The sequence below is a fragment of the Pygocentrus nattereri genome, chromosome 2 (assembly GCF_015220715.1).
Source record: "Pygocentrus nattereri isolate fPygNat1 chromosome 2, fPygNat1.pri, whole genome shotgun sequence".
NCBI classification, from domain to species: Eukaryota; Metazoa; Chordata; class Actinopteri; order Characiformes; family Serrasalmidae; genus Pygocentrus; species Pygocentrus nattereri.
Window position 1 is genome coordinate 34281587 of NC_051212.1, and position 27882 is coordinate 34309468.

Below are 27882 nucleotides of genomic sequence, written 5' to 3' on the forward strand. Positions count from 1 at the left end.
AAATGCCTTTTGAAAAATAAGCTTACTTTATTGTACTTTATTACAAAAGCCATTGAGCTGGGCTATTGCTTTATGATTTATTGAAATCAGATTTCTCTGTTTAGCCTTTGGAGGGGACAAGGTTTAATAATGTGTCCTGTTTGCTCGTTTCCAAATGCCAGGGACCTCCTGAAGTGGGGTTTGACACAAAGTAATGCATAATGAATCTTGTGCTGGAGGAGAAATGGAGAAACAAGACTGCTTGGGCTCAAGTCAACAAATCTGATGTTAACCGTTGAACTTTCTCTTAAAAGCGACTCTACCTTGCCTCCAAAGAAAGCTATTGGTAATATGATGGCTAAGAACAGTTGCCACAGAAGGCCAGCCTATTTAACGTCTGTGTGACCTTTGCCACCATGTTGTCCATCCTTTCTTGCCATGCATGCGGTTGTCACTCCGAAATTGAAAAGGAATGGTCTTCCTCTGAAGCACATACTAATGTTTCCTTGGTGTGAGCCTGCTTCAGCAGGTTCTTCAGGCAGACAGCAATGTGGTCATTTGTTTGGAACTTCCTGGTCTCTCATTCGTTTCTCTGTTCAGTGTTGTGTGTGTGGTGTGTTTTTTTTTTTTTTTTTTTTTTTTTTTTTAAAAAGAGATTTTTGGTGAATTCAGTGTCTTAATGGGCAAAAAACTATGGATTGAGCTGCCTGGAAATGTGGGTCTGTGAGCATTTGCATAATGTCAGGTATTGAAAGAAGCTGCCAAACAGGCTTGTTTGCAAAAAGGTCAGTCTGAGGCTTCATCCACGGTCAGTGTGTTCTGGTCCTTTTGTCATTTTGTCTCAAGGCTGTTGCTGATATTGGTCCTCAGTTGCAGTAAAGTAATCCTCCAGGATGCTCTGCATGTAATCGAAGGTGGGCCGCTCCTCAGGCTCGGCTTTCCAACATGAAGTCATGATCTCGTACAGCTTGTTGGGGCAGTTTTCTGGCCGTGGCATCCGATAGCCTCGATGTACTCTTGCCATCACTTCAGCATTACTCAATCCTGCAGAAATGTAGATATGGCAGTAACTCTAAGATGATAAATGCATAACTGAATTTGCAATTGATAACTGCTACATAATGTTTGTTTAGAAATGGATCTTTGACTTAAATATGACAAATGTAAAGACTAAAAATATAAAATTTTGACTCTGGATGATGTTCATTATCAGTAGTTTAGAGGGCACTGGCTTTACTATTTAAAACTTTGGTCCTCTTATGATAGCTTAGGGTAACTTTAAGAACATATATGACCTTTTTATGAAATCTGTGGGGAAATTGTTACAGCAGCAATAACAGAACTGTACAAATCACGCACACATTAGGAGGAGCTATAAAATGTACATGATTTACAGAGGATTTAAACCACATTATGGGTTTACAAAGGTGTTCTTGAATGAACACGTCAGTGATCTAAATTGAGGTTTTCCTTAATGAGCTTAAGATTGTAAATATCATATGTACAGCACGTTCTTGTTTTTCTAAGTAAAAATTTGTGAACGCATCCCCTACAGGGAACAAACTAAAATCGGGCATTTTCTGCGGATTTTAGTCCACAATTTCTTTTTTACATTTTGAGCAAAAAATATACTTACCTTTTATAACTAAGGTAAACGTATTTTTACTTCAAAAAATCAACATAATGTATTGCTCAAGATGAGTTACTTTGACCGCTACACTTTCAGAGCAACTTTTCCAGAATACTTAACTATTGCTGTCTCCTGGATATTAAACATGGTTGTCTTTTAAATGGATGTTTAGAAAAAAGTATCAATTATTCATATTTCTTGATTTGGCCACTAGGGAGCAGCAAACACCACTCACTATTCACGTCATGTCACTAGAGTTTACACTCCACAGTAAATTCAAATCTAAATGTAACTGGTATCACCGATAGATGCCAGCCTTAAAAGTACACACTGTGGAAGTATTACCCTAGAACCCTTTATGACCTGTCTGTTAAACAAAATAGCTGTTGTGTAGGAAAAAACGAAACAAAAGGCTGTTAAACCTGTTGCAGGAGGAAAAGGAAGCTCTTTGACACCTGACTGACCTGTGTAGGGGATTTTCCCATAAGTGATGATCTCGTAGAGCAGGATGCCAAAAGACCACATATCCGATTTTATAGTGAAAGAACCATAACTTATAGCCTCTGGCGCCGTCCACTTAATGGGGAATTTAGCACCTAAAGAGGGAAAGCAAAAGCATGCAGTGGGTTCATGTAACAACAATAAAGTACTGATTTATTTTGTGGTTTGATTCAAATGTAGTGACGTTGTACAATATGATGCCAATAATAAGTTAATAAGTTCCACTATCTAGCCAATAAAGATGCTCTATGATGGCATGTCAAAAATAGCATAATATAACTATTATTTTGATCAACTTACAACAATAAGAATAACAATTATTCTATTATTTATCTTGTAATATTTACTTATTCTTACACTTTTTCATGTATAAAGACTATGTATTTACTTCTCAGGCTATTATTAGCCTATTATTATTAATAGGCTATTATTTAAGCTGTTGAAGTTGATGTTCATGTTTAATTTGTATGAGGATTCATTACTGTGCTCATCACTCTCCACAGTATGGTACAAACCACATCGAGACAATGTGTAATGGTACACATGTGACAGTGGTAATATATGGCCACACCTTCACTGGCTGAGTATTCATTTTCTTCAATGACTCTCGCCAGGCCGAAGTCAGCGATCTTGCACAGCAGGCTCTCGCTGACTAGAATGTTAGCAGTTCGTAAGTCTCTGTGAATGTAGCTCATCTTCTCGATGTAGGCCATGCCTTCTGCAATCTAACACACAGACACAAACAGGCTTCCATTACGCCTCACTCCTACTGACGCCGAACAATGTTCTTCTTTTCTTCTTTTTCCTCACCACAAACACCATGCTTCACAGGAGTCTCAGTTCTCTTTAAGTATTTCTGTAGTTCTGAGAAATGTTTGTATAAATATCACACATCTGTTCAAAGCACAATGTAGTTTTTGCCATTTAACCTAATAAAACCCAGTGTAGTTGTGGGTGTGTGTTTGCGTGTGGCTGAATGTGTACCTGAGCACCAAAGTCAATCAGTTTAGGCAGCTGTAGTTTTCTGCCAGGTGGACTCTTCAGAAAATCCAGCAAGCTACCTACAAGCCAGACACATGCCCAGTTAGAACTGGGCTGCTTGTGAAAACAGTACTGTACAGTCAGAGGTTAAACATACCATAATGAGTGAAAAGCAGCAAGTAAAGCACTGAATTATCCAGATGAATCATATTATTGGCTAGGAAGCTATCAAAACCTAAGTGTTTACATATGTAAAAGATATGCAGGGGGGAAATGACCTGTGGAAACCTATGCGCTTGAATTGTGTGTAATACTGCACTGCCATTCAAAAGTATAGAATCATTAATCATACCAAAACTTGTTAATGTACACACAGACAACCTCTAAATTTAAATGTTTAAAACTAGAAAAGATTGTTTGGAGTAATTTGACATGTTATTATAGTAATAAACTGTTATCTTTTTAGGTCATTGTTTTGTCAATTTATCTGCTTTGAGATCTGACCACCACTTTTGAATTAAGAATTATGGATATTCATTTGATTAGTACTTAATTCTTAATGCTCTCCAGCTTCATTCTATTCATCATTCTGAACACTTGAAAAATGTCTTATTTTGTATTTATTTAGTGTATTAGAAATGTTCTACACATTTATCTTTAACCAAATTGGGTTTATTCTATTGATATTTACTCCAGGCTTTTGAATGGTAGTGCATAGTCATAGTTACTTATTTGTTTGGATGTGTTACTTATGTTCACTTAGAAAATCAATAAAATGTGATTTGACCTGGGGCGCTCAAAGCTTTGCAAATGACTGTGTATTCCTGAGTATAAGTGTGTTTACCATTAGCCATGAACTCTGTGATGATGTAGATGGGCGTTGTTTTGGTGACTACGGCGAAGAGGCGGACCAGGCGGTCATGCCGAAGAGTTTTCATCAGGTTAGCCTCCTGCAGAAATGCCTCCACTGACATAGTGCCAGGCTTAAGAGTCTTCACTGCCACCTTGGTGGTGTTGTTATATGAGGCTGAACAGAGACGGAGCGAGAGCAGGTCACATGAACAGCTTATCCAAATCGCTCATTTATAACCAAATGAACACAAATAACTGGGAAGTGGAAAATAAGAGTACAAGGGCTGTTACTGAAACTGATAACATTTACATTCCTAGAAAGGATAACAAAATGGACGCACAATAAAAGTAAGAAAGAAAGCGAGAGCGAGGCAAACAGGAAATTGTGTTGAATTATAAACAGGAAAATCTACAGTTGTATGCAAACATTTGAACATCTCAGGTAAAAGAAAGCAAACCAAACAAAGTTTATTTATATGGTGCTTTTTACAACAGATGTTGTCACAAAGCAGCTTTACAGAACAATCAGTATTAAAGAAAAGAAAAGAAAAGAAAAGAAAAGAAAAGAAAAGAAAAGAAAAGGTCCGAGCTCCCATGAGCAAGCCAGTGGCGACGATGGCAAGGAAAAACTCCCTAAAGAGGAAGAAACCTTGAGAGGCACCAAGACTCAGAAGAGGAACCCATCCTTCTACGGTCGACACCGGATAGCAAACATTATTAGTATAAAGTATTATAGTACAAAGTGGGAAAAAGAAAAGCAGTGGCTAACTTGATTAATTTATGATTAGGCAACGGCAGCAGCAGTATCTGAGAGTGAGGATTGTACAGTGTTGTAAAGCAAGAAGCTCAATGGTGGTTAAGCCGGTCCAGAAGGCTGGTGAACAATGGCACCCGATCAAGGCAGAAGAGGCAACAGCATCAGACGCACAAGATGGGCAGCTGTTCAATTCAGCAAAGAAAGGAAAGAAAAACGCAGTCAGTTCTGTAAAGAGTGGCTGACCACAGATTACAGTATAACAGAGCAGCAGAGACCCCGGCAGGTCTAGATCTAGGCTTGACTATACAAGTAAGTTTTTAGCCTAGACTTAAAAACTGAGGCTGTGTCTGATTCCTGAACATTAACAGGAAGATTATTCCAAAGCTGGGGGGCTTTGCATGAGAAGGCTGTCCCCCCAATGTAACTTTATTAATTATAGGTACTAGTAGTAAGCCAGCACCTTGTGATCTAAGTAGCCGTGATGGTTCATAGTAGGAGAGAAGTTCACTCAGGTACTGAGGGGCGAATTCGTTTAGAGCTTTATAATAGTCAGCAATAGAATTTTATAATCAATGTGAAATTTAACTGGTAAAAGTCCACCTTACACAGTCAGGGCCCCAAGTTTTATTACACACTTCTATAACCTTAGAACAGCTCAGCCAGTTTGCATTGAAGTCCCTGTAATTACTGAATAATAAGCTTAAGTATGTAATAATAAATGTGTTACTTCTGTTCACTTAGATTGATTTTCTCTACACATCCTCTACTGAGAACACACTTAAATATGACATTTTTCTGCAAATTTTAGTGCGTAATTTCTATTGATTTTATTGATTTGACATACTAAAAAATTAAAAATGCCCAAATTTTTGCACAGGCCACAATTTGTTTTATTTTTTGTATGTTAAATTACATGCACCAAATATATATATATCGCTGCTGTCAGAAGAAAATCTCCTGTGTCCATTTTTGTCATTTTTCAGTTTTTCATGTAATTTGAAAATGCTTGTTGCTCTTTACACTGAGTGTAAATTTCATGAAGAATTACTTGGTTGGGGGCGGGGAGTCCGGTTCCACTGACTTACACTAAAAATTTAAGTAATTTCTTTCCTTTTTTTGTTACCAGTTTGGAGATATGAGGTTTTCTTCCGACAACAGTGATATGATTTAGCAGTAAACCAGTATTAGTGCATTAAAATGTGTACTCTGCAGAGGATGTGTAACTTATTTTCACTTAGAAAATCAAGAAAATATGCAATTTGAGCAGGAGCATGCCAACCTTTGCATACAAAATACACTTACCCAACCAGACCTCTCCAAACTGACCAGCTCCAAGTCTCTTGATCATCCGAATATTTTCTTTTGAAATCTCCCATGCGTCTTCATCCCACTGAATTTCTGCTTTGGGCTTCACACACGGTTTGCCTAGTTGCCGACATAATCCGTCAGCTTGTTCTAAAAAAAAAAAAAAAAAAAAAAGATCCACAAAGGCCAAGAAAGAAATTAAGCTAAGTTCAACAATCAACAACTTTTAATACTAATTAGACACACACACACACACACACACACACACAAATACACATACGTCCTGGTTGGAACTTTGAAACACACAGACATCTTGGCCTTTCAATATTTCTACGTTAGCTGCATGTCACAATTATATCAAGCTCAGTTAAATAGCAGTATTTCTTCTTCATACTGGTTCAAATGTGCAAATACAGGATTTATAACGTGCAAGTCACTCAGTAGCATGGATCTACTGAAATTCTGTGAATGTGTGGGTGTGTTTACATACTCTGGTAGTACTTGATGAGTTCTTCCATTTTTTTGAAGGTGATTCTTGGCGAAATGTAGAATCCTCCATCATCCAACGGACGGATCTTATAATGTTTCACTGCAGCTGAACCATTAGCATTCACATCCCGCACTGACATTGAGTAGCACCCTACACACAGTGACACAGACAAATACACAAAGAAACATAAAAGTGTTCAGAAATTGTTATATGTTGTGTTACTACATATACAGTAAAATGTGAATAGTTCTAAATCTTATTAATTAGACATCAGTATTATTTGTCTGCTAATAAATATGTATAATATAAATAATATGTTTATTTTTACCCCATATGATATGATTTGTTCTCTGCATAAGTGGCACACATCTACATTTTTAACTGAATTTACGTTTCATCAAACTATGTTGATAAGCACACCGTCATCCCCTACTTTGAGCCCCGAGTTTCACACTCAGTTGGCTCTTACCTCAAAAAGTTTACAGTTCCACCCCTTTTAGCCCAAATTTCTCATGGTTGTCCCCTGACGTTCTTATGAGATCATGCCTGGCCCAATGAGACTAATATCACTCACTCGTGTTTAGCATTCTCCATTAGAGAATCCTCCATGAGGGGACATTATTAGTACTAAATAGGTTGTGGCGCTTTGCATTAATGACTGTGTGTCTTGTTTTCTGAGTACATGTTGTTTTACTTACTGATTTTACTGTGTGTGTGTGTGTGTGTGTGTGTGTGTGTGTGTGTGTGTGTGTGTGTGTGTGTGTGTCTGTGTGTTTGCCTGCATTTCAGACCTTCAGTAGTCTCACTCTTTCGGATGAGGAAGGCACCTGGTTTATTAGCAGGAGCCAACAGGTATCTCTCCGCATCTCTTCTGGGAATGTTCTTAAAGTACCAACTGTAAAATAAAATAAATAAATAAGCCAAAGTAAAAAAACAAAACAAAACAAAACAAACCAAACAGAATATATATATATATATATATATATATATATATATATATATATACACACACATTGAAGTACTTCTCTCAAAATGTCCTTTTAAAGGCTGGCTACATTTCAAACTAGATTTGTTACAGGAGGACTGGATTAGGTTCATTCTTTTTTTCCCTTCTGATACTCTATCCAGCTTTTAACCACCGTTGGTTCTTTTTTCCTGTTCCATTTTTTTTTAAATGTTGTGACATAGGGTGTATCAAGACAATTTCTCAATGAATTGCAATATTTTGCCACATCGCCCACCCATAGATTTGTGTCAGATGCAGTTAATAAAATGTAATAAAAATATTAAAATTGATGAATGTTTCACAAGGAACCAGATGGGAAAACATGGACAAACTGCAAAACTGCTCGAAGTTACCAAAGTCCTGATTCAGAACTTCTGAATCTCAACAAATACTTAATTGCGAGCTTTACAAAGCTGGAATTTGACAGTTGAGAACTGCTTAATCGCTCAAAGAGCTGAAAATTCCTTGCTTGAAGATGATAATATCCTCTTTCAAACAGTTCAGGACTGTAAGAAAGCATTCTAAGAAAGACTGAAGCTGTTCTGGCAAAAGATGGTCCAACTTCTTACCTTCTTCTTACTGGTTAACCTCTTAATGGTGAGATGCTACCACTACTTTTTCTACCTTGTATTTTGAACTGTGTTAACTAGGAACTGGATTATTTTTGAAGTAGAACAGATCTACTGTCGGGTTATTGTGGGTTAAAGCTTTCAATAATAATAACAAAGAAATTGACTTGCTTTTCATAATATGTGTTTAACATACATGCTCACTTCCTCTGTAGTCTCTCTTGACACATGAAAAGGTTTTGCTTTATCTGGTACAGACACTCGTGTTATCAGGGAAACTAGCTAGTCATTCCATTTTACATACTTTTTTGCATGTTGCTTCAATACTGTAGATTACAAATAAACAGTACTGTACAGTACAGTGCAAAGGTTTTTGTCACCTGAGAAAAATTATGAATTAAATGGCCATTTGCTCAGAATAAATACAAATAAAATCCATACAGCAAGTCTTGATTTTACATATGTCAGTGTTTGCATAACCATTTCCAAACCTTTCCTTGCGGACGCCCAGGATTATTTGTTAGTATCATCCAATATCTAGATTGTTTCTAGTTTTTTGTGTATTTACATTTGCTCTAAAGTTTTAAACAATATGTTTTAGGTGTCAAAGACTTTCACAGAGACCTGTATAGATTTTTGATTTATTTCAGAAATAAATATGCAAACCATGGATAAATTAATGGCAACACTACTTTAAAATGAAATATTGAACTTTGCAGTAACTAAAAGGACTTCAATAAACAATCCCTGTCAATTTATCACAGACATGTACATCATTTGCAATTTACAGGCTACTTAGATTTACTACTTAGACATTTAAATATGTGAAATCACAATCATTGGTATGTTTTAGTCACAAAATAGGGCTTTCATTTGGTATTTACATTGTTTTGTTTACCTGCTGAGGATATGGTATGAGCTTCACAGGTTCTGAAGTGCACTTACTCATTTGACTCTATGCTTTCTTCTGCCTCCACATAATTGTAAGGTATCAGGCCTTCCTTGCCAGAGGTCAGAGACTTAGCTCTCCACCAGTCACCGTTGCTGCCACACACACACACAACACACACAGCGACAAAAACGTTTATTATAGCCACACTTGGTGTGCGCACTTCTCAGAAAGGTGCTAAATTGGTACTAAACTGTCAGTTTAGTGAGGTGGAACCCACAAGCGTATGTCTTTAGCAACTTTAGTTAGAGAACTCACCCTTATGGAAAAAAGTCACAAAGATTTTAGAGATGAAGAGTTCATAAAACCATGTTTTTATATGTGATCACACATTTTTTCACACATTAACACATTCTTTCACACATGAAACTCTTTTGTAAGGGTAGTTACCATAATCGATTGCAGTTACACTCTATGTTCAAAAGTTTTGTAGACACATGCTCATCCAATGTTTCTTCTGAAATCAAGGGTATTAATAGGGAGTGTTGCTTCGGTAACAGCCTCTACTCTTTGGGATGGCTTTCCACTAGAGGTTGGAACATTGCTGTGAGGATTCGACAGCATTCGATCACAAGAGCATTAATGAAGACAGCTACTGATGTTGGATGATTAGTTCTGGATCACAAACACCACTCTAGCTCATCCAAAAGGTATTGGATGGAGCTCCATCACTCCAGAGAATGCAGTTCCACTGCTCTACAGCTGAGTGCTCTGAGGCTTTATACCCATCTAGACAACACTTGTTTTGGGCATGATGACCTGAGAGCATCCCATTCTACTGGCAGTGCTCTTCTTAAGGAGATTTAACAAGCTGTGTGTGTGCAAGCGAATGACTACACTGTGTAAAAAAAAAAAAAAACGGTCAAATGACTGACCGCAGTGGCTGCCAAACAAAAACTGTAAAATTAAAGTAAAATATCTTAAATAAATAAAAACGCAAAAAAAATAATTTTTCAATATGAAATTTCCAATAATGGTTTTGCAGGAAAGAAATGTTATTTTACACATTTTTCCTATAATATTATGACCAAATACCTTCAATAAAGTGAAAGCACAAAAGGTTCTGCAGACCAAAACTGTTATTTTACAGAATTTTACCAAATTATTGTGATCAAAAACCTGTAATTAAAGGATAGCACAAAAGGTTAAGCAGATAAAAACTTATTTTACAGATATTTCCTAAATTACTATGATCAAAAATCTTCTTTGAAATGATAGCACAAAAACTATTGCAGATAAAAACTGTTACTATACAGACTTTTCCTAAACTGTTGTGATCAAACCCCTTCAATAGTGATAGCACAAAAATAGTTCTTTAACAGATGTTTTTTTTTTTTTATTACTACAATCAAACACCTGTAACAAAGTAAAAGCACTAAAGGTTCTGTAGATATTACATTTAATGACATCAATAATAACATTCAAGCAATGACAAAGTCTCACATTCATTTTAACCACTCAAAAAATGGGCCAAATTTGCGCCCCCACCAAATAAAGCACCTTACAAATAGAGAAGATATAATGGACCAGAAGTCACACCTTGAACAACCTGTTAATTATTCAAGCAGACAAAATATTAAACTGTCATTCTAATGATGTAAGAAAAGGAAAGTAAATTTCATCAACTGACTGTTTCAATACATTCAATTTATATAAAAATTAGTGTCAAGAAAAAGTTTAGCTTTACTGAAAAGCCGAACTGTAGCTTAGCTATTTACCGCCATTAGCTCAAATCCAAAACAAAGTGTTTTCAGCCCTACAAGACACAGGAAAAACAGGCCATATAAATATGGTGGGTGCTGTCCTATCTCAGTCATGTTGAGAGGTTTGATATCTTAAACATTCAACCTTTAGCGTAGTCAAGAATTTATAGTGTAAAACCAACTCCGTTAAAACGCCTTTTCAAATATTAGCATGAAGACAACTGCAATTTCAAAAACCAACATGAGCATAAAGACTCAATGCAGTTTATTTGGTAAACATTTAACCTGAGCTGTAACGCCAGAAAATCTAAAGGGACTTACTTTCCAACACATGTTAAAATGTTTTTGTTTAGTTTGTGTCCATCCAAATTCATCAAGATATTCTGGACAAACTCAATTTGTCAGAAAGCTGAAAACAAAGGCATAAAGGAGTCCAAATACCATGATGAATGCATTTACAAAATTGTTGACCTCTATCACAATAGAAATGTCCCATAGTTCAGCATCATCCTCACTGCTGTCTCTTCAAATTGTGTAAATCCCCAGTGTTCACCCTCATGTCCTTCTCTGCAACAGTAATGACAGACCTGAACATAAATACAAACACAATCACAGGTCAGAGAAGTGGACAAGCAGAAGTCTGCATTTTCAAGGCTTGTGAAAAACACTTTAGCTTAGCTATTCACCATCATCAGCTCAAATTCAATCAAAATCAGATGTTGGCTGATGTTTATTTTGTACCAATAATATCAGGAATATTTAAGTGCTAATTTACCAATGCAATTGCCAACAATGACCCTAAAGTGATCCATCTTCACATAAGATTTAGATTCTAAATCAACTGCAGGTACAGTGCATATTGTTGAAGTGGCATCTCAAATTCCAGTGGGAATCAGATAAGGTGAACAGGCAGCCCCTCTATCAAATGATCATTTTTAAAGCACACTTCCAGGTCCTGGAGTGTTAATCTCGTCTGAGTCCCTCTGAAAACCTTTAGTAAGCTACAAATGTATGTGTTTAGACATCAGCTCTTTTTAGTTCTATACATTAACTTTCAGATGCTATTTCAGCATCAGCGCTATGTGTTCTACCTGCAAAATTCAGAGTCTCCTGGTTATATCTGATCATGGCAGTTAATAAAGCTGAATAAGCGAATAAGTGCTAAATCATTAAATTGGAATCATAACATGATTTTGTCAGTTCTAAAGGCTGCACAGCACCACCGTCACGAAACTACTGCGTTCCCTTTATTACACGGATTGTAAAAGTGAAAAGTGAAAGTGCATCTTTTGGTAAATTATTAATCTCTCCAATTTCATGACATACAGCAATTTTACCACTAATTTGTAAATAACACATGGTGTAATTTTCACGGGTATCTTGAGATAGTCTGAATATCTAGCTACACCTAATAACCTCAGACAAATTGTACACTCAAACTGTATAAACACATGGGAATTGTATTATAATAAATGGACCAACTACTGCTTGAAAAAAGACTGATCTTCATTCAAATACATGACCATGCTTTTTAGGATGCAGTCCCTCCTGATGTCAATCTTTTTGCAGACTAAATATTTAAATGTATTGAAATTAGACGGATCTAAACCAGTCTCAATGCTGTGGCCTAGACTGACATGTGCTTTAGTCAATTTCCTGATTCAGTTCCACCTTCTCTGCAGAAGTTAACTACTTTAGCGTTCATCTGCGTTTTAGGGGTTTATTCACCGTAAATTACATTAAAAACAGCAGCAACACCGCTGTGGTTCAAACGAGTATGGTTAGCGTGTTTCAGGCTGCTGTGTTCCGACCGAGCTGCGGTGGTCGTGGGACAGATGTTTACCGGTGCGCTGTGCTGGATGGTCGTGTTGAGAATCTGCTCCTGATCAATCCAGCACTACACCAGACCCCTAACCTAGCTAGCCAGCTTACGTCAAGTAGCCGCGAGCTAAGTGACCTGGCGCTTTTCGGCTCACGACAAATATTATCAGTATGCGGCTTTCACGCCGCGCTGAACAACAGACTGAACAGCCGAAAACTAAACGAAAACCGAAGAGGCGCGGTTTACATCAGACAACGGAACAGAGAGCGAGCTCCGCTCACTGAGGGCGACGGACACCCCTCGGTCGGGATTCACGTAACGCTAGCTAGTTTAGTTAGGGTAGCTAACGGTTAGACGGACAGATGCGCCGTTATAAGCATTAAACACGGACCTCAGCGGTTCGTGTAGATATTAAGATTATTTTCACCATATTTTATTTCACCATATTTGACAGACACCACCAACAGTCTTGCTCATGTCACGCAGAGGCCACAGCTGCTGCTGCTGTCCGGCTAACGGGCATGAACACAAACAGAGGGAGAAGGTTTTCTTACCTGCTACTGACACAGATCCCGTCTGACCTTCTTCTCTGTCTGACTTCCAGTTTTTGGTTCTCTGTTGACATCCTCAACTCAAATTCGCTCAAAATCACAACCTGGCCGGCAGGTGTAAAATAATCCAGATGGCGGATAAACCGAGTGGGGCAGCAGCTCTAACGGATTTTCAAGTTTGACCGGGTGAAGGGCGCGCTCTGCTCTGATTGGCCAGTTTCCTGGATGGCAGTCAGATTAGCCAATCATGCTCAAAGAAACGCGGTGAGACAGCCAATAGCAACTGTTACAGCGTGGTAGCGTAGCAACAGTAGGAAAATACGACTTCGAAAAGATAGAAAAATGAAGAAATTAAATAAAGTGTATTTCGTTTTTATTTAACTAATTGTTGAAATAAGGTTTCCATTGCAGTGTATGAATAAAAATTAATAAAATGTGATAGTAATGTTCTAATTTCCTCTGTAGAGCACTGTGGATCAACCTTGTTGTGTTTAAATGCTGTATAAGTAAAGCTGATGGCTTAACTTTACTAATACAGCACAAGCATTTAAAACACTTTTACTCCCAAATTCTGGAGTGTGGACATCATAGCATTGTCATTTTCGATGTTTTGAACTCCATCCATCCATCCATCCATCCATCATCTTCCGCTTCTCCGGGGTTCGGGTCGCGGGGGCAGCATCCTGAGCAATGAAGCCCAGACCTCCCTTTCCCCAGCCACTTCCACTAGCTCCCTGGGAGGGATTCCGAGGCGCTCCCAGGCCAGCTGGGCGACATAGTCACGCCAGCGTGTCCTGGGTCTTCCCCGGGGTCTCCTCCCCGGTGGACTTGCCTGTGACACCTCCCAAGGGAGGCGTCCAGGAGGCATCCTAACAAGATGCCCGAACCACCTCAACTGGCTCCTCTCGACGTGAAGAAGCAGCGGCTCTACTCCGAGTCCCTCCCGGATGACCGAACTTCTCACCCTATCTCTAAGGGAGAGTCCAGCCACCCTGCGGAGGAAACTCATTTCAGCCGCTTGTATTCGCGATCTCGTTCTTTCGGTCATTACCCAAAGCTCATGACCATAGGTGAGGGTGGGAACGTAGATCGACCAGTAAATCGAGAGCCTTGCCTTATGGCTCAGCTCTTTCTTTACCACAACAGACCGGTAAAGAGCCCGCATCACTGCTGACCCAGCACCAATCCGCCTGTCAATCTCCCGCTCCCTTGTACCATCACTCGTGAACAAGACCCCGAGATACTTGAACTCCTCCACTTGAGGCAAGAGCTCATCCCCGACCCAGAGAGGGCTCTCCACCCTTTCCCGCGTGAGAACCATGGCCTCGGATTTGGAGGTACTGATCCTCATCCCGGCCGCTTCACACTCGGCTGCAAACCGATCCAGTGAAAGCTGAAGTTCACGGCCTGATGTCCCCAATAGGACCACATCATCTGCAAACAGCAGCGATGTGACCCTGAGGTCACCAAACTGGACACCCTCCATCCCCTGACTGCGCCTAGAAATTCTATCCATAAAAATTATGAATAGAATCGGTGACAAAGGGCAGCCCTGACGGAGTCCAACTCTCACTGGGAAAAAGTCTGACTTACTGCCGGCCATGCAAACCAAGCTCCTGCTTTGTTTGTACAGGGCCTGAATGGCTCGTAGCAAAGAGCCATGTACCCCGTACTCCCGAAGCACCTCCCACAGAATACCCCGGGGAACACAGTCGAATGCCTTCTCCAAATCCACAAAGCACATGTGGACTGGTTGGGCAAACTCCCATGAACCCTCAAGAATCCTGGAGAGGGTAAAGAGTTGGTCCAGTGTTCCACGACCAGGGCGGAACCCGCACTGCTCCTCCTGAATCCGAGGTTCGACTATAAGCCGGACTCTCTTCTCCAGTACCCTTGCATAGACCTTACCAGGGAGGCTGAGGAGTGTGATTCCCCTGTAGTTGGAACACACCCTCCGGTCCCCCTTTTTAAAAAGAGGCACCACCACCCCAGTCTGCCAATCAAGTGGCACCACCCCCGATGTCCACGCAATGTTGAAAAGGCCTGTCAGCCAAGACAGCCCCACAACATCCAGAGCCTTGAGGAACTCGGGACGGATCTCATCCACCCCTGCAGCCCTGCCGCCAAGGAGCTTTTTAACTACCTTAGCGACTTCGGCCTCAGTAATGGACAAGCCTATTCCCGTGTCCCCAGACTCTGCCTCCTCACTGGAGAACGTGTTGGTGGGATTGAGAAGGTCCTCAAAGTATTCCTTCCACCGCCCAATGACGTCTTCAGTCGAAGTCAGCAGCACACCATCTCCACTATATACAGTGCTAGTGGCACACTGCTTTCCCCTTCTGAGTTTGCCAGAATCTTTTCGGAGCCGACTTAAAGTCACTTTCCAAGGCCTCACCGAACTCTTCCCACACCCGGGTTTTTGCCTTGGCAACGACTGAAGCCGCAGATCGCTTGGCCTGTCGATACCTGCCAGCTGCCTCTGGTGTCCTACAGGCCAACCATGTCCGGTAGGACTCCTTCTTCAGCTTGACGGCATCTCTCACCTGGGGTGTCCACCACCGGGTTCGAGGATTACCGCCCCGACAGGCACCAACTACCTTCCGACCACAGCTACAGTCAGCCGCTTCAGCAATGGAGGAGTGGAACATGGCCCATTCTGAGTCAATGTCCCCCACCTCCCCCGATATCTGGTCAAAGTTCTGACGGAGGTGTGAGTTGAAGATCAATCTGACAGGTTCTTCTGCCAGACGTTCCCAGCAAACCCTCACTATACGTTTGGGTTTGCCTGGTCTGACTGGCATCTTCCCCCACCACCTGATCCAACTCACCACCAGGTGGTGATCAGTTGACAGCTCAGCTCCTCTCTTTACCCGAGTGTCCAGTACACATGGCCGCAAGTCCGCTGACACGACTACAAAGTCAATCATTGAACTGCGGCCTAGGGTGTCCTGGTGCCATGTGCACTTATGGACATCCTTGTGTTCAAACATGGTGTTCGTTATGGACAAACTGTGGTTTGCACAGAAGTCCAAAAACTGAACACCACTCAGATTCAGATCAGAGAGGCCATTCCTCCCAATCACACCACTCCAGGTCTTACTGTCATTGCCCACGTGAGCGTTGAAGTCCCCCAGTAGGACAATCGAGTCTCTAGCAGGAGCACTTTCAAGCACCCCTTCCAAGGACTCTATGAAGGCTGGGTATTCTGAACTGCTGTTCGGTGCATAAGCACAGACAACAGTCAGGACCCGTTCCCCAACCCGAAGGCGTAGGGAAGCTACCCTCTCGTCCACCGGGGAAAACCCCAACATACAGGCGCCGAGTCGAGGGGCTATGAGAAAGCCCACACCTGCCCGCCGCCTCTCACCATGGGCAACTCCAGAAAAGAAAAAAGTCCAGCCCCTCTCAAGGAGATTGGACCCAGAGCCCAAGCTGTGTGTTGAGGTGAGCCCGACTATATCTAGCCGGTATCTCTCGACCTCGCGCACCAACTCAGGCTCCTTCCCCGCCAGTGAGGTAACGTTCCAAGTTCCAAAAGCCAGTTTCAGCAACCGAGGATCAGAACGCCAAGGCCCACGCCTTCGGACACTGCCCGATCCACAATGCACCGCACCCCTACTACTGCCCCTCCCATCGGTGGTGGGTCGATGGGAGGGGGGACTCATGTAGCTCCTTCGGGCTGGGCCCGGCCGGGCACCATGAGTGAATGCCCGGCCACCAGACGCTCACTGGCGAGACCCTCCCCCAGGCCTGGCTCCAGGGTGGGGCCCCGGTAACCCTGATCCGGGCAGGGTACACAAGTCCTGCTTTGTTGTCCTCATAGGGGTGATTATGGATCACACTTTGTCTGGCCTGTCACCTAGGACCAGTTTGCCATGGGAGACCCTACCAGGAGCTTTTGCTCCAGACAACATAGCTCCTAGGGTCCTTCAAGCACACAAACCTCTCCACCATGATAAGGTGGTGATCCATGGAGAGGTGTTTTGAACTCACTGAATAGAAATTATTTTTAAGATATATTAGACTTTATAAGTATTAACCCACTCTTACCCTTTTGGTGTGCAGTGATCATTGTTTTTTCAGCAATGTGCTCACCCTTCAACTTTCACCATCAACAAGCAGAAACTGATAATAAGTTGACACTAATTATGTGAAAAAAGTTCACTGCTGCCTTGAGGTTTAAACTTTCTAGCATGTTGCTGTTCTGCAGGATTTAGAGCTTGTCATTCCTGCTTCCCACCTGGACTGTTGCAATGCCTTGTTTTTCTGACTTTGGCATTGCTCATTTTACTTTTTTGAAATGAACTGGCATATATGTGCTCAAACTCACCTGACATCACTGACTGGCTGTGACCAGAAAGTTGCAAACTTGAAAGCATTGTGGCTCTGTTAAGTTTGTATCTATTACAGAGTTTGATTGTAAAATTACACAAAAATATAAAACTAATACGATTTACCTTTAAAATACAAAGAAAAACATTAAATTGTTAGTATGGACATAAACCTTTATATTATGTGCTACTTATTTAATTATAGATAATTAGTGTCTTTTTCTGGGAAACTTCATAATGTGTCACACATTTTCAATGGGAGACAGGTCTGGACTGCAGGCAGGCCAGTCTAGTACCCGCACTCTTTTACTATGAAGCCACGCTGTTGTAACGCGTGCAGAATGTGGCTTGACATTGTCTTGCTGAAATAAGCAGGACGTCCCTGAAAAGACGTTGCTTGGATGGCAGCATATGTTGCTCCAAAACCCATATGTACCTTTCAGCATTAATGGTGCCTTCACAGATGTGCAAATTACCCATGCCATGGGCGCTAACACACCCCCACACCATCAGAGATGCTGGCTTTTGAACTTTGCGCTGATAACAATCCAGACAGTCCTTTTCCTCTTTGGCCCGGAGGACACGACGTCCATGATTTCCAAAAACAATCTGAAATGTGGACTCGTCAGACCACAGGACACTTTTCCACTTTGCGTCAGTCCATCTCAGATGAGCTCAGGCCCAGAGAAGCCGGCGGTGTTTCTGGGTGTTGTTGATATATGGCTTTCACTTTGCATGGCAGAGTTTTAACTTGCACTTGTAGATGGAGCGACGAACTGTGTTCACTGACAGTGGTTTTCTGAAGTGTTCCTGAGCCCATGTGGTAATATCCGTTACAGAATGATGTCGGTTTTTAATGCAGTGCTGCCTGAGGGATCGAAGGTCACGGGCATTCAATGTTGGTTTTCTGCCTTGCCGCTTACTTGCAGAGATTTCTCCAGATTCTCTGAACCTTTTGATGATATAATGGACTGTAGATGATGAAATCCCAAAATGCCTTGCAATTGCACGTTGAGAAACATTGTTCTCAACAATGTTGTTCACAAAGTGATGAACCTCGCCCCATCCTTGCTTGTGAATGACTGAGCCTTTCAGGGATGCTCTCTTTATACCCAATCATGACATTCACCTGTTTCCAATTAACCTGTTCATCTGTGGAATGTTCCAAACAAGTGTTTTTTGAGCATTCCTCAACTTTCCCAGTCTTTTGTTGCCCCTGTCCCAACTTCTTTGGAAAGTGTTGCAGGCATCAAATTTAAAATGAGTGAATATTTGCAAAAAACAATAAAGTTTGTCCGTTTGAACATTAAATATCTTGTCTTTGTAGTGTATTCAACTGAATATAGATTGAAAAGGAATTGCAAATGATCATATTGTTTTTATTTATGTTTTACACAACGTCCCAACTTCATTGGAATTGGGGTTATAGTATATTTTTTGAGTAACATTGACTCCATATGCCTTGTCTTGACTCCAGGATTTTTTATTTCTCTGTTTTAACATGTTATGAAAAGGTACACATATGCCCCTTTCCCAATTTTAAAGCTCTGTATATGCATAGAAGTAATCAATGCTTTAAGTTTAAGTCTAGTGTCAAGCATTGGTGACATTGTGTATAAATAAAAATAATGTGTGGCCACACCATATTGACCTAGTAAGCCAAAGAAATGAGATCATTAAGTTGTGGCCACAGCTTGGTAAGGCATGGGGACGAGATCCTAATGCATGATCACCACTTAGTAAGGCATGGGAATGAGATAATTAAGCCTTGACCACAGCTTATTGAGGCATGATCTCGTTCCCAGGCCTTACTAAGTCTTGCCCATGCATTAGGATCTCATTCCCATGCATTTATACACTGTGGCCACACATTATTTTTATTCAACCAGGATGTCATCAGCCTCGGCTTTGTAAGTTTTAACATTAGTAATTGAATAAGACCCTGGAGTTCAAGGAGCTCAGGACTAAAACGCAACAGCCTATGAATCATGAATGAGTATAAGCAAAGGAAGAGTTGTAATGCCAAAAAACCTTCCATTGTCCATGAACATCATTTTAATTACTATTAAAACAGTACACATATTTACAACCTAAATAATAATGTGAAATCATCAGTATATTCATGAAAATGTTGTTAAATAGTACAAAGTGTCCCCTGGGAAAATGAATGAAATTTACCTCTAAAACGTATTCAAATCTACATAAGTCACTTTAAAATGTATACTGTCTCTATGTCTTGTGTATATTGTCTCTATATGTTGTGTATATTTCACTATATTTTGCGTATATGTTCTCTAGACTTAATATTTTATATATATATATATATATATATATATATATATATATATATATATATAAAACTTCTTTTCTGTAGAGTGATTACCTGAGCCTCACCATGAGCATTGACATGTTGTGCAAATGACAAATAAACTTGAAACTTGAATCTTGAATTGGGCCTTAAGGATAATGTCATACCTTTGAAAGTACATTGATACTTGATAAACAAAAATCTAACTGTATAGTGGCCTTTGTTCTTCACACATATGTATGCTTGAGAAAATTTCACAACATGAGTTATACTCACTCATCCAATACTTGGAGTTTCTCTCCTTTTCTGAAAGACAGATGAGTCTTATTTCCAGCTTCATATGCGTATAAAGCAACCACAACCTTCTGTTTTGCACTACCGTCTGCAGATACACAAAGATCATATTTTTTCATGCTGAGCAAAAGGTGTGCATGCTTGTGTCCATAATCAAACTTTATATCTTTCAGGTAATCTTCCAGGTAATTTTGGACTATTTCTTTTAAATCTCTGTCATAAAAATGTCCACACAATTCAAATGGCAGCTGTTGTGTTTTCAAATGATGTAAAATATGGAGTTACAAAGTTTTGATATGACAGTTATGCTTTGCATGTGTTATATCTACATCGTTTTGCATTTGTGTATGTAAAGACAACCTGTTCTAGAAAAAAGCTAAATTAAATAACAAGGCTCATTTTCATCTATTAACTCTGCCAGTAGTAACAGTTATTTTTTCTGTTATATGGCCTGAGATTTTATCTCTGCTTTTGAAATATGATGAAACGTGATAGCGGCTATGTTTGTATTAGCTTTGTTTGATTCTTCACCAGTTTACCTGCTACTATTATGTATATGCAATGTAATGTAACTGCTGCTTCATTTAAAGTGGAACAGAAAATTCAAACAAAAAGCTGGCTTGTAGACCTCTAGAGATTCAAACACAAAACCAGTTTTGCTGGGCCTAGTGTTAGAAAGCAATATTGAAATATATTTATATATACATTGTTTAGTTTTGTTTTTACTATTTTACTGAAATATTTCAGAGTTACTTTGTTAAAATGGGTTTTGTAAAAATAGGTGTACTTAAGCATCTACAATGGAGATCTAAAAAAAAAAATAAATAAATAAAATATACACACACACACACACAAAGTATTGGACAGAGATGTTGCCAAGGGGTGGCCAGTGTCACCCTAGAATGAAGCATGGCCACCTTTATATATATATATATATATATATATATATATATATATATATATATATATATATACAAAACTGTGTTGATGTAATATATGACACATTGTTGTATTTAATTATTCATTCAAGATGATGTGTTTGAATCAAGCCAATTAAATCACTTAAATTAACGTGAAAATGAAATAAATTCATGTAGAAAGGCCATATATGTTATCAATTTTGCTTGCAATCACTACAGGTTAGACATGAGTTTAATGATTAGAAAGCTAATCAGACAGCACTGTATAATGTACCATACATGCATGTATTGAACTGTAAAAAGAAATTAGCATCATAATCGATCATAAATGACTACTTTTTGACAGTCACTCATTATTACATTACATGCAGTATTATCAGATACCCTGCCGGCAGATGTCTATCATAAGGACAAGTGATGCTTAATTGACAACAGTTGACCGTCTCACTTTCCACAACTGGGGTGGCTAGAAAGGTGGCCATGCTTCATTCTAGGGTGGCACTGGCCGCCTCTGGCCACCCCTTGGCCACATCTCTGTACACTATTACACTACACTACACTACACTACTAATCTGAGCTTCATTTATTTCAGGACCAAGGCCATGAAATAACAAAAGTGAAATGGTGAAATATTCTAAAGAGAAGAAACCTACAGTAACCACTACCCATAAACACAGATATATGTTTGCATGTGGTGTTGTACCGTCTATACTCTGCAGATCCTGTCCAGGCAGTAGGGAGGAATTCTACAGAACAAAATGTCAGTGAGCGTGGAAATACAGTGGAAACTCTGACATGCAAATTCTCAGGGTGTTTACCCTTCTCATGGGAGTATCAAACTTTGTCAAACTATTTGAATGTGTACACAATTTGACTGATGAGTGACAAATGCTTTCCATTTAACAGTTGTGTGTTCATGTGTGTATCTGCAAGTAACACAGTTATGATGTAACTTATTAACAGCAAAGAAAAAACGTACCTGAAATCTAGGAAAATGTATAAACTGAAATTAGGCTTAATGAAACAATGAAAGGAATAGAAATAAAGTAAAATTTTTATTTTGTGCACTTAATGTAGTGTAAAACATACACACTCTCTAGGAAGTATATTGTGCTCCTTGCTTGCCATTCTACGATCACTGACAGAATATCAGTTTTAAACAAAACACTGTAAATGCATTTTCTATTGGATCACAGAGTTTGTGGTTTGGCTGTAACCCTTTAAACTGCAATGTTCTACATGTGGATCCACATTTTAGTTGCTCACTAACATGACTACTTAAATTCTGGCTATTTAATTTTTTTAAATTCTCTGTAACTAAGTAATGAAGATGTAAATAAGTCATTCAGCAAGGTTTGAAACAAAATGCTTTATTCTTGAGCAACTTTCTGAATCAGAATTGTTCACGGTAGTGATAGGAACCAGACGTCTGAAAAGTTTAACATCACTAAAAGCTACCTCACAGAAATGTATTACATGAAATAAGAGGTGTAATTAGGATGTCATTTTTAAGTGGGCTTTTTGGGTGGACAACAACAAAAATGGGGCTTTTCCTAAACAGGGTATGTAAACAAGGACATACACGATATTGCCAGAAATATTCGCTCACCCATTCAAATCATTGAATTCAGCTGTTCTAATCACTTCCATGGCCATAGGTGTATAAAACCAAGCACCTAGGCCTGCAGACTGCTTCTACAAACATTTGTGAAAGAATGGGTTGCTCTCAGGAGCTCAGAGAATTCCAGCATGATACCGTGATAGGACGCCACCAATACAATCCAGTTGTGAAATTTCCTCACTACTAAATATTCCACGGCCAACTGTCATTGGTATTATAACAAAGTGGAAGCGATTGGGAATGACAGCAACTCAGCCATGAAGTGGTCGGCCATGTAAAATGACAGAGTGGGTGTCAGCGGATGCTGAGGCGCACAGAGGTCGCCAACTTTCTGCAGAGTCAACTGCTACAAACCTCCAAACTTCATGTGGCCTTCAGATTAGCTCAAGAACAGCGTAGAGAGATACATGGAATGGGTTTCCATGGACGAGCAACTGCATCAAAGCCTTACATCACCAAGTGCAATGCAAAGCGTCGAATGCAGTAGTGTAAATTGCCGCCACTGGACTCAGTGGACATGTTCTCTGAAGCGATGAATCACGTTTCTCCGTCTGGCACGATGGACGAGTCTGGGTTTGGTGGTTGCCAGGAGAACGGTACTTGTCTGACTGCATTGTGCCAGGTGTAAAGTTGGTGGAGGGGAATTATGATGTTGGGTTGTTTTTTCCAGGAGGTGGGCTCGGCCCCTCAGTTCTAGTGAAAGGAACCCTTAATGCTTCAGCACCAAGAGATTTTGGACAATTTCATGCTCCCAACTTTGTGGGAAGTTTGGGGATGGCCGCTTCCTGTTCCAAGATGACTGCGCACCAGTGCATAAAGCAAGGTTCATAAAGACATAGATGAGCAAGTTTGGTGTGGAAGAACTTGACTTGGCTGCACAGAGTCCTGACCTCAACCCAATTGAACACCTTTGGGATGAATTAGAGTGGAGACTGCGAGCCAGGCCTTCTCGTCCAACATCAGTGTCTGATCTCACAAATGCACTTCTGAAAGAATGGTCAAAGATTCCCATAAACACACTCCTAACCCTTGGGGGGGGGGGGGGGTACAATTACTGTATCCTGTTTTGAATGAGCCACCCAATTATGCAATAAGATTTACCTAGCTAGCTAAATAAAACAAATTGTGTTAGCCTTTTGTTAAATTATTTTATACCTTACCAACAAGCCAATTGCAGTGACTAACAACAAATTAGCTATAGCTTAACTAGAGCTGGCTAGATAGTCCCTAAAAGAAAACAGGTTTTTCCAGATTACTATTATTGCTGTTATATTACCATTATAAACATTACACATAAAACTCAGAACACATGTGTAGGTTCACTAGTGGTTTTGGATAGTTAATAAAAAGGCTATATTTGTGTTGTACTGCAACCCCTGGTTCCTATCACTTCCATTGAAAACACATTTTATTTTGGTAATTTTTTATAGAATTAACCATTTCACCTCAGACTACTCTGAGTCACTTTGTTTACATCTTAACCACTGAACCATACAGAAGTTTAGAAAAATTTGTGGAATTCCCCGTTAACCTATGTATTAGTTTCACAGTAGTTGCTAAGTAATTCATAGTAGTTCTTGAATCATAAGTCTTAAATATGAATTACACCAATTTTACACCAAGTTTATGCATAGTGCAATTGAGAAAGTCATTCAGAGTGGTTTGATGTAAAATGGTGCACTATTGAGCGACTTGCTTGCGACTTGTTTCTTTACAGTAGTGACGACAGGAACCAAGGGTCGCAATGTCTACAACACAATTGTAGCCATTTTTTCACTAAATGACCCCTGATATTACACACATTCTGATTTTCTATATGCATTGTTGATTATTTTAAAGTAGTAGTAAATCCGAGAGATAAATCTGGAAAAAAAGCCCTGCAGCAACCTGTCTACCATGAATACATTTAAAAAATATGTTTGGAGGCCACCAAAAATCTTACCTCAAAACTATAAAACAATGACATCGTTTATCTGTAACTAATTCCTGTAAGAATTTCCTGTGCTTTTGTAGCACTAAAACCTTTGGATTTCTGGTTTCTCTCACCACCACTGTAACAATTCTAATTCAGTTATTTTCACTAGAATGGAGCTTTTCACATCAAACCACTTTGAATGACTGTTTCATTATGCAGACGTTTTGAAAAACTGGTAAGAATGCATTTTAATGTCAATAACTGCATAACAAAATCCTTGGATAAGGGATAAAAAGTAGTTACAAGTAAGGAAGAGTTGTAACGACAAAATAACCTTCATTTCTCCTTGAAAGTGACCTAAAATTTGAATCTTATCATTAGAATTCTGAAAACATATAAAAGTGAATTTGAAAAACATGAAATCATAAATATAATCACCTTTGTATTTGGTCCTGGCTGAGTTGGATCTTTGGTGTATCTGTTTTTGTGGTGTGTGTGATTTTGCGTCTGTTCAAGGGTACCATTTTTTCCCCTAGATTTTGCACATCCCATACTAAAAAAGAAAGAAACAAAGACAAGCAAACAAAGATGAAAATAAAGATATGTGGTTAGATATTGTTAATGAATTACAATCATAATGTTTTTCTATAGTGATATATAGTATGTTATAGTATGTAGAATATAATTATGCTCCATTACGATACAGTCATCATAATTATACTGCATTACACTTTCCAATACTTTATTATAATGACTGTCAAAGTTAATATAACCAGACAGCAAAATAAATTAAATAATTGCTTGACAAAGCTAAATAAATGTTTACGCCTTTGTCAATGGTCAAGAATCCTTGGTTTGTTATCCGGAGAAGGAAGAGCAGGAACACACATTGGATATCCGTTACAGACAGATGCCGTGCTTCGTGCACGCGCTCATATCCAATCGTAAGTAGTTTTCCTCAAAGGATCTAATGCACCTGACACCAAGGTAAGGCTCACAAACTCAGATCCCCTAGTAAAACTTTATTTAAGACGACATTAAATGTTTGATGTTAAGTAAAATGGTTTCCAAACCAAAGCAGAAAATGGCACAGCATAAACCCTCAAGATACACACACTCTTAAAAATTATAGTTCTTCATGGCTTCTTTAGTAAACGGAACAGTTCTGCTTAGAACCATGAGTTTTGCATAGAACCATTTCATACTTAAATGGGTCTTTGCATGGTGAAATTGTTCTACAGATTGATGGAAAATGTGTTGTATATGGTTCTATATAGAACCCTGTTTGGTGTTATATAGAACCCTTTTCGAAAAGGTTCTATGTCAAACCATATACAACACACTGGCCTTCTGAAGAACAATTTCACCATGCAAAGAACATTTTAAACATGAAATGGTGCTATATTGAACTCATGGTTCTGAACAGATCCATTCCCATTACTAGAAAAATCTTAAAGAACCATCTTTTTATGAATGTAGCTTTAACCAAGACTGACAGGTTCTAAAAGATTTTGAAAAACGACAGTAAAATGCTGGGGAAAGGGTGAGATGAAGGACAGTAGTGGCCAGGTTCAAAAACTGAAGCTCATTGTAAGCCAAAAAAACCATAGTTTCAGACTGAGGTTGGTGGCTCTGTTATGAAAACTAAACGATTGTCTGTGAAAAAGAAATGAAAATAGGAATTGGAGAAGAAAACAGAAGTAGGAATTTAGCATGAAAAAAAACAACAGACCAGTAGCATGAAGATGCGACCGGTGCTCCACACAGGTGGTGTCTGACACGTACTACATACTGGATACATCTGAATAAACTTTACATTTGTGCAATAAAATTAATTAAACATTGATTATATGTACAGTTGTATGCAAGTTTAGCTACCCCAGTCAAATAACATGTTTTGATGATTTTCCAAAACATTCTCTACAGAGAGCACACTTCTGAACATGTTAATGCACAATTACTGATTACTTGCTTAAGTAAACTTGCTGGTAAAAATAATAAAGCATCAAATGTGACTTGTGCAAAAGACACATTTTACAAAACATGTAACGTTGAAGCTTTTGCATATGACTGTATGTAAATAAATAGAGAAAGAAAGCACCATCACAAGTCCAAGCCAATAAAGCTGAGATAGCAAGAACATAAGATGTATTAAAATGATTAATTCAAATATATTGGTTAAGCTGTCATGGCTTCAGCATGACAGACAGTAAAATAGAGCTTAATAGCCATCCACCTGAGCAGTTGTTCAGCACTGCTCTAGTTTACTCACCTAATCCTGTAAAGTTCCCAAAGTGCACAGACTCCAGTCTCTGTCTCCTTATGTGAGCTCAGACTTGACAATATCCTAAAGTCTTCCTGAGTCCGTGAAAGTGTCTGTAACCTTTGGCATAGTGCTGCGTCTGTGTTGTTCACCAGCCAGGCCACTCTGTCTATCAGCACAGCTCAACTCGCTGACTTTATTCCACTTTATTTGCATACAGCGAATTGAAGAAAAACAGAAGTGAGTGTAAATGAAGTCATTTACAGAACACCAGCAGCTACAGAAAAAAAATGTAATATGAAACTGAATAAAGAAAAGAATAGGTAACTAAATGTGAATGACTACAATTTAACCTGAGTAGAAGTAATTTGAAAAATTAAATCCATTAATTTGTACAAGTAATGAGTACAAGTTACTGAGTAAATGGATTGAGTAATTATCCGGCTCTGCGTGTAAGTGTGGTTAAAAAATCACATACGACACAATGCATTTGTGTAAATTGACTAAATATTAGTCAATAATAACTGATAACTATAAACAGAAAGGAAGAAAGAAATGAGAATATGAGGGAAAAAGGAAAAAAAATCAGATTCAAGCCAAAGCTACATAACATCAAACACAGAAAAAAATGAACACGTTGAACAGAACACAGCTTCAAAGAGCGCTCTGTAGTACGAAATAAACTTATTTGCCCCCCCAAAGACTACATTTCCCATCAGCGCTTAAGGCACGATACGATAGTGTAGAGCTTCCTGTTTATGTCACTCTGCGCCGTCTGCTGGTAGTCTAGGAAAGGACCGTGAGAGCAGTATGAGTGGAGAATAGTGAGGCGTCGTGCTGAAGGCAGGAAACTATACCGAGAAAGCGATTTTATTTCAGTTATTTACTGCACTTTCACATCACACAGTGTTGATGTGTCGACGTTTCTGACGATAAGACATGAGTTTGACGTCATGAACCAGTGCTTACACTGCTTAACATGCTTACAGTCAGCCTACACATTCATTTTTAATATTAGCTCTCATTATTTAAATAGTTTTGTTCAAATATGGTTTGTTTCTTATAGCTCTCCTGTCTTATAACGTTACCTTTTCTGTTATAAGTTTTTCTCAAGTGTGCTCCAGAGGCAATCACT

At 39.3% G+C, this 27882-nt stretch overlaps 1 protein-coding gene across 1 annotated transcript; it reads right to left on the minus strand.

Annotated features, from left to right (window-relative positions):
- Positions 1–22: 22 nt before the first annotated feature.
- On the minus strand, positions 23–26901 carry LOC108436139 (tyrosine-protein kinase Lyn-like). Its single transcript, XM_017712431.2, has 13 exons — positions 26757–26901; positions 24923–25037; positions 21652–21694; positions 20011–20116; positions 9016–9114; positions 7287–7390; positions 6496–6645; positions 6003–6155; positions 3936–4118; positions 3095–3171; positions 2682–2835; positions 2074–2205; positions 23–1023 (listed from the first exon to the last, which is right to left on the minus strand). Exons 2-13 carry the CDS (start codon positions 25034–25036, stop codon positions 821–823), a joined length of 1518 nt encoding a protein of 505 aa, XP_017567920.1. The 5' UTR covers position 25037; positions 26757–26901; the 3' UTR covers positions 23–820.
- Between the last annotated feature and the right edge of the window lie 981 nt (positions 26902–27882).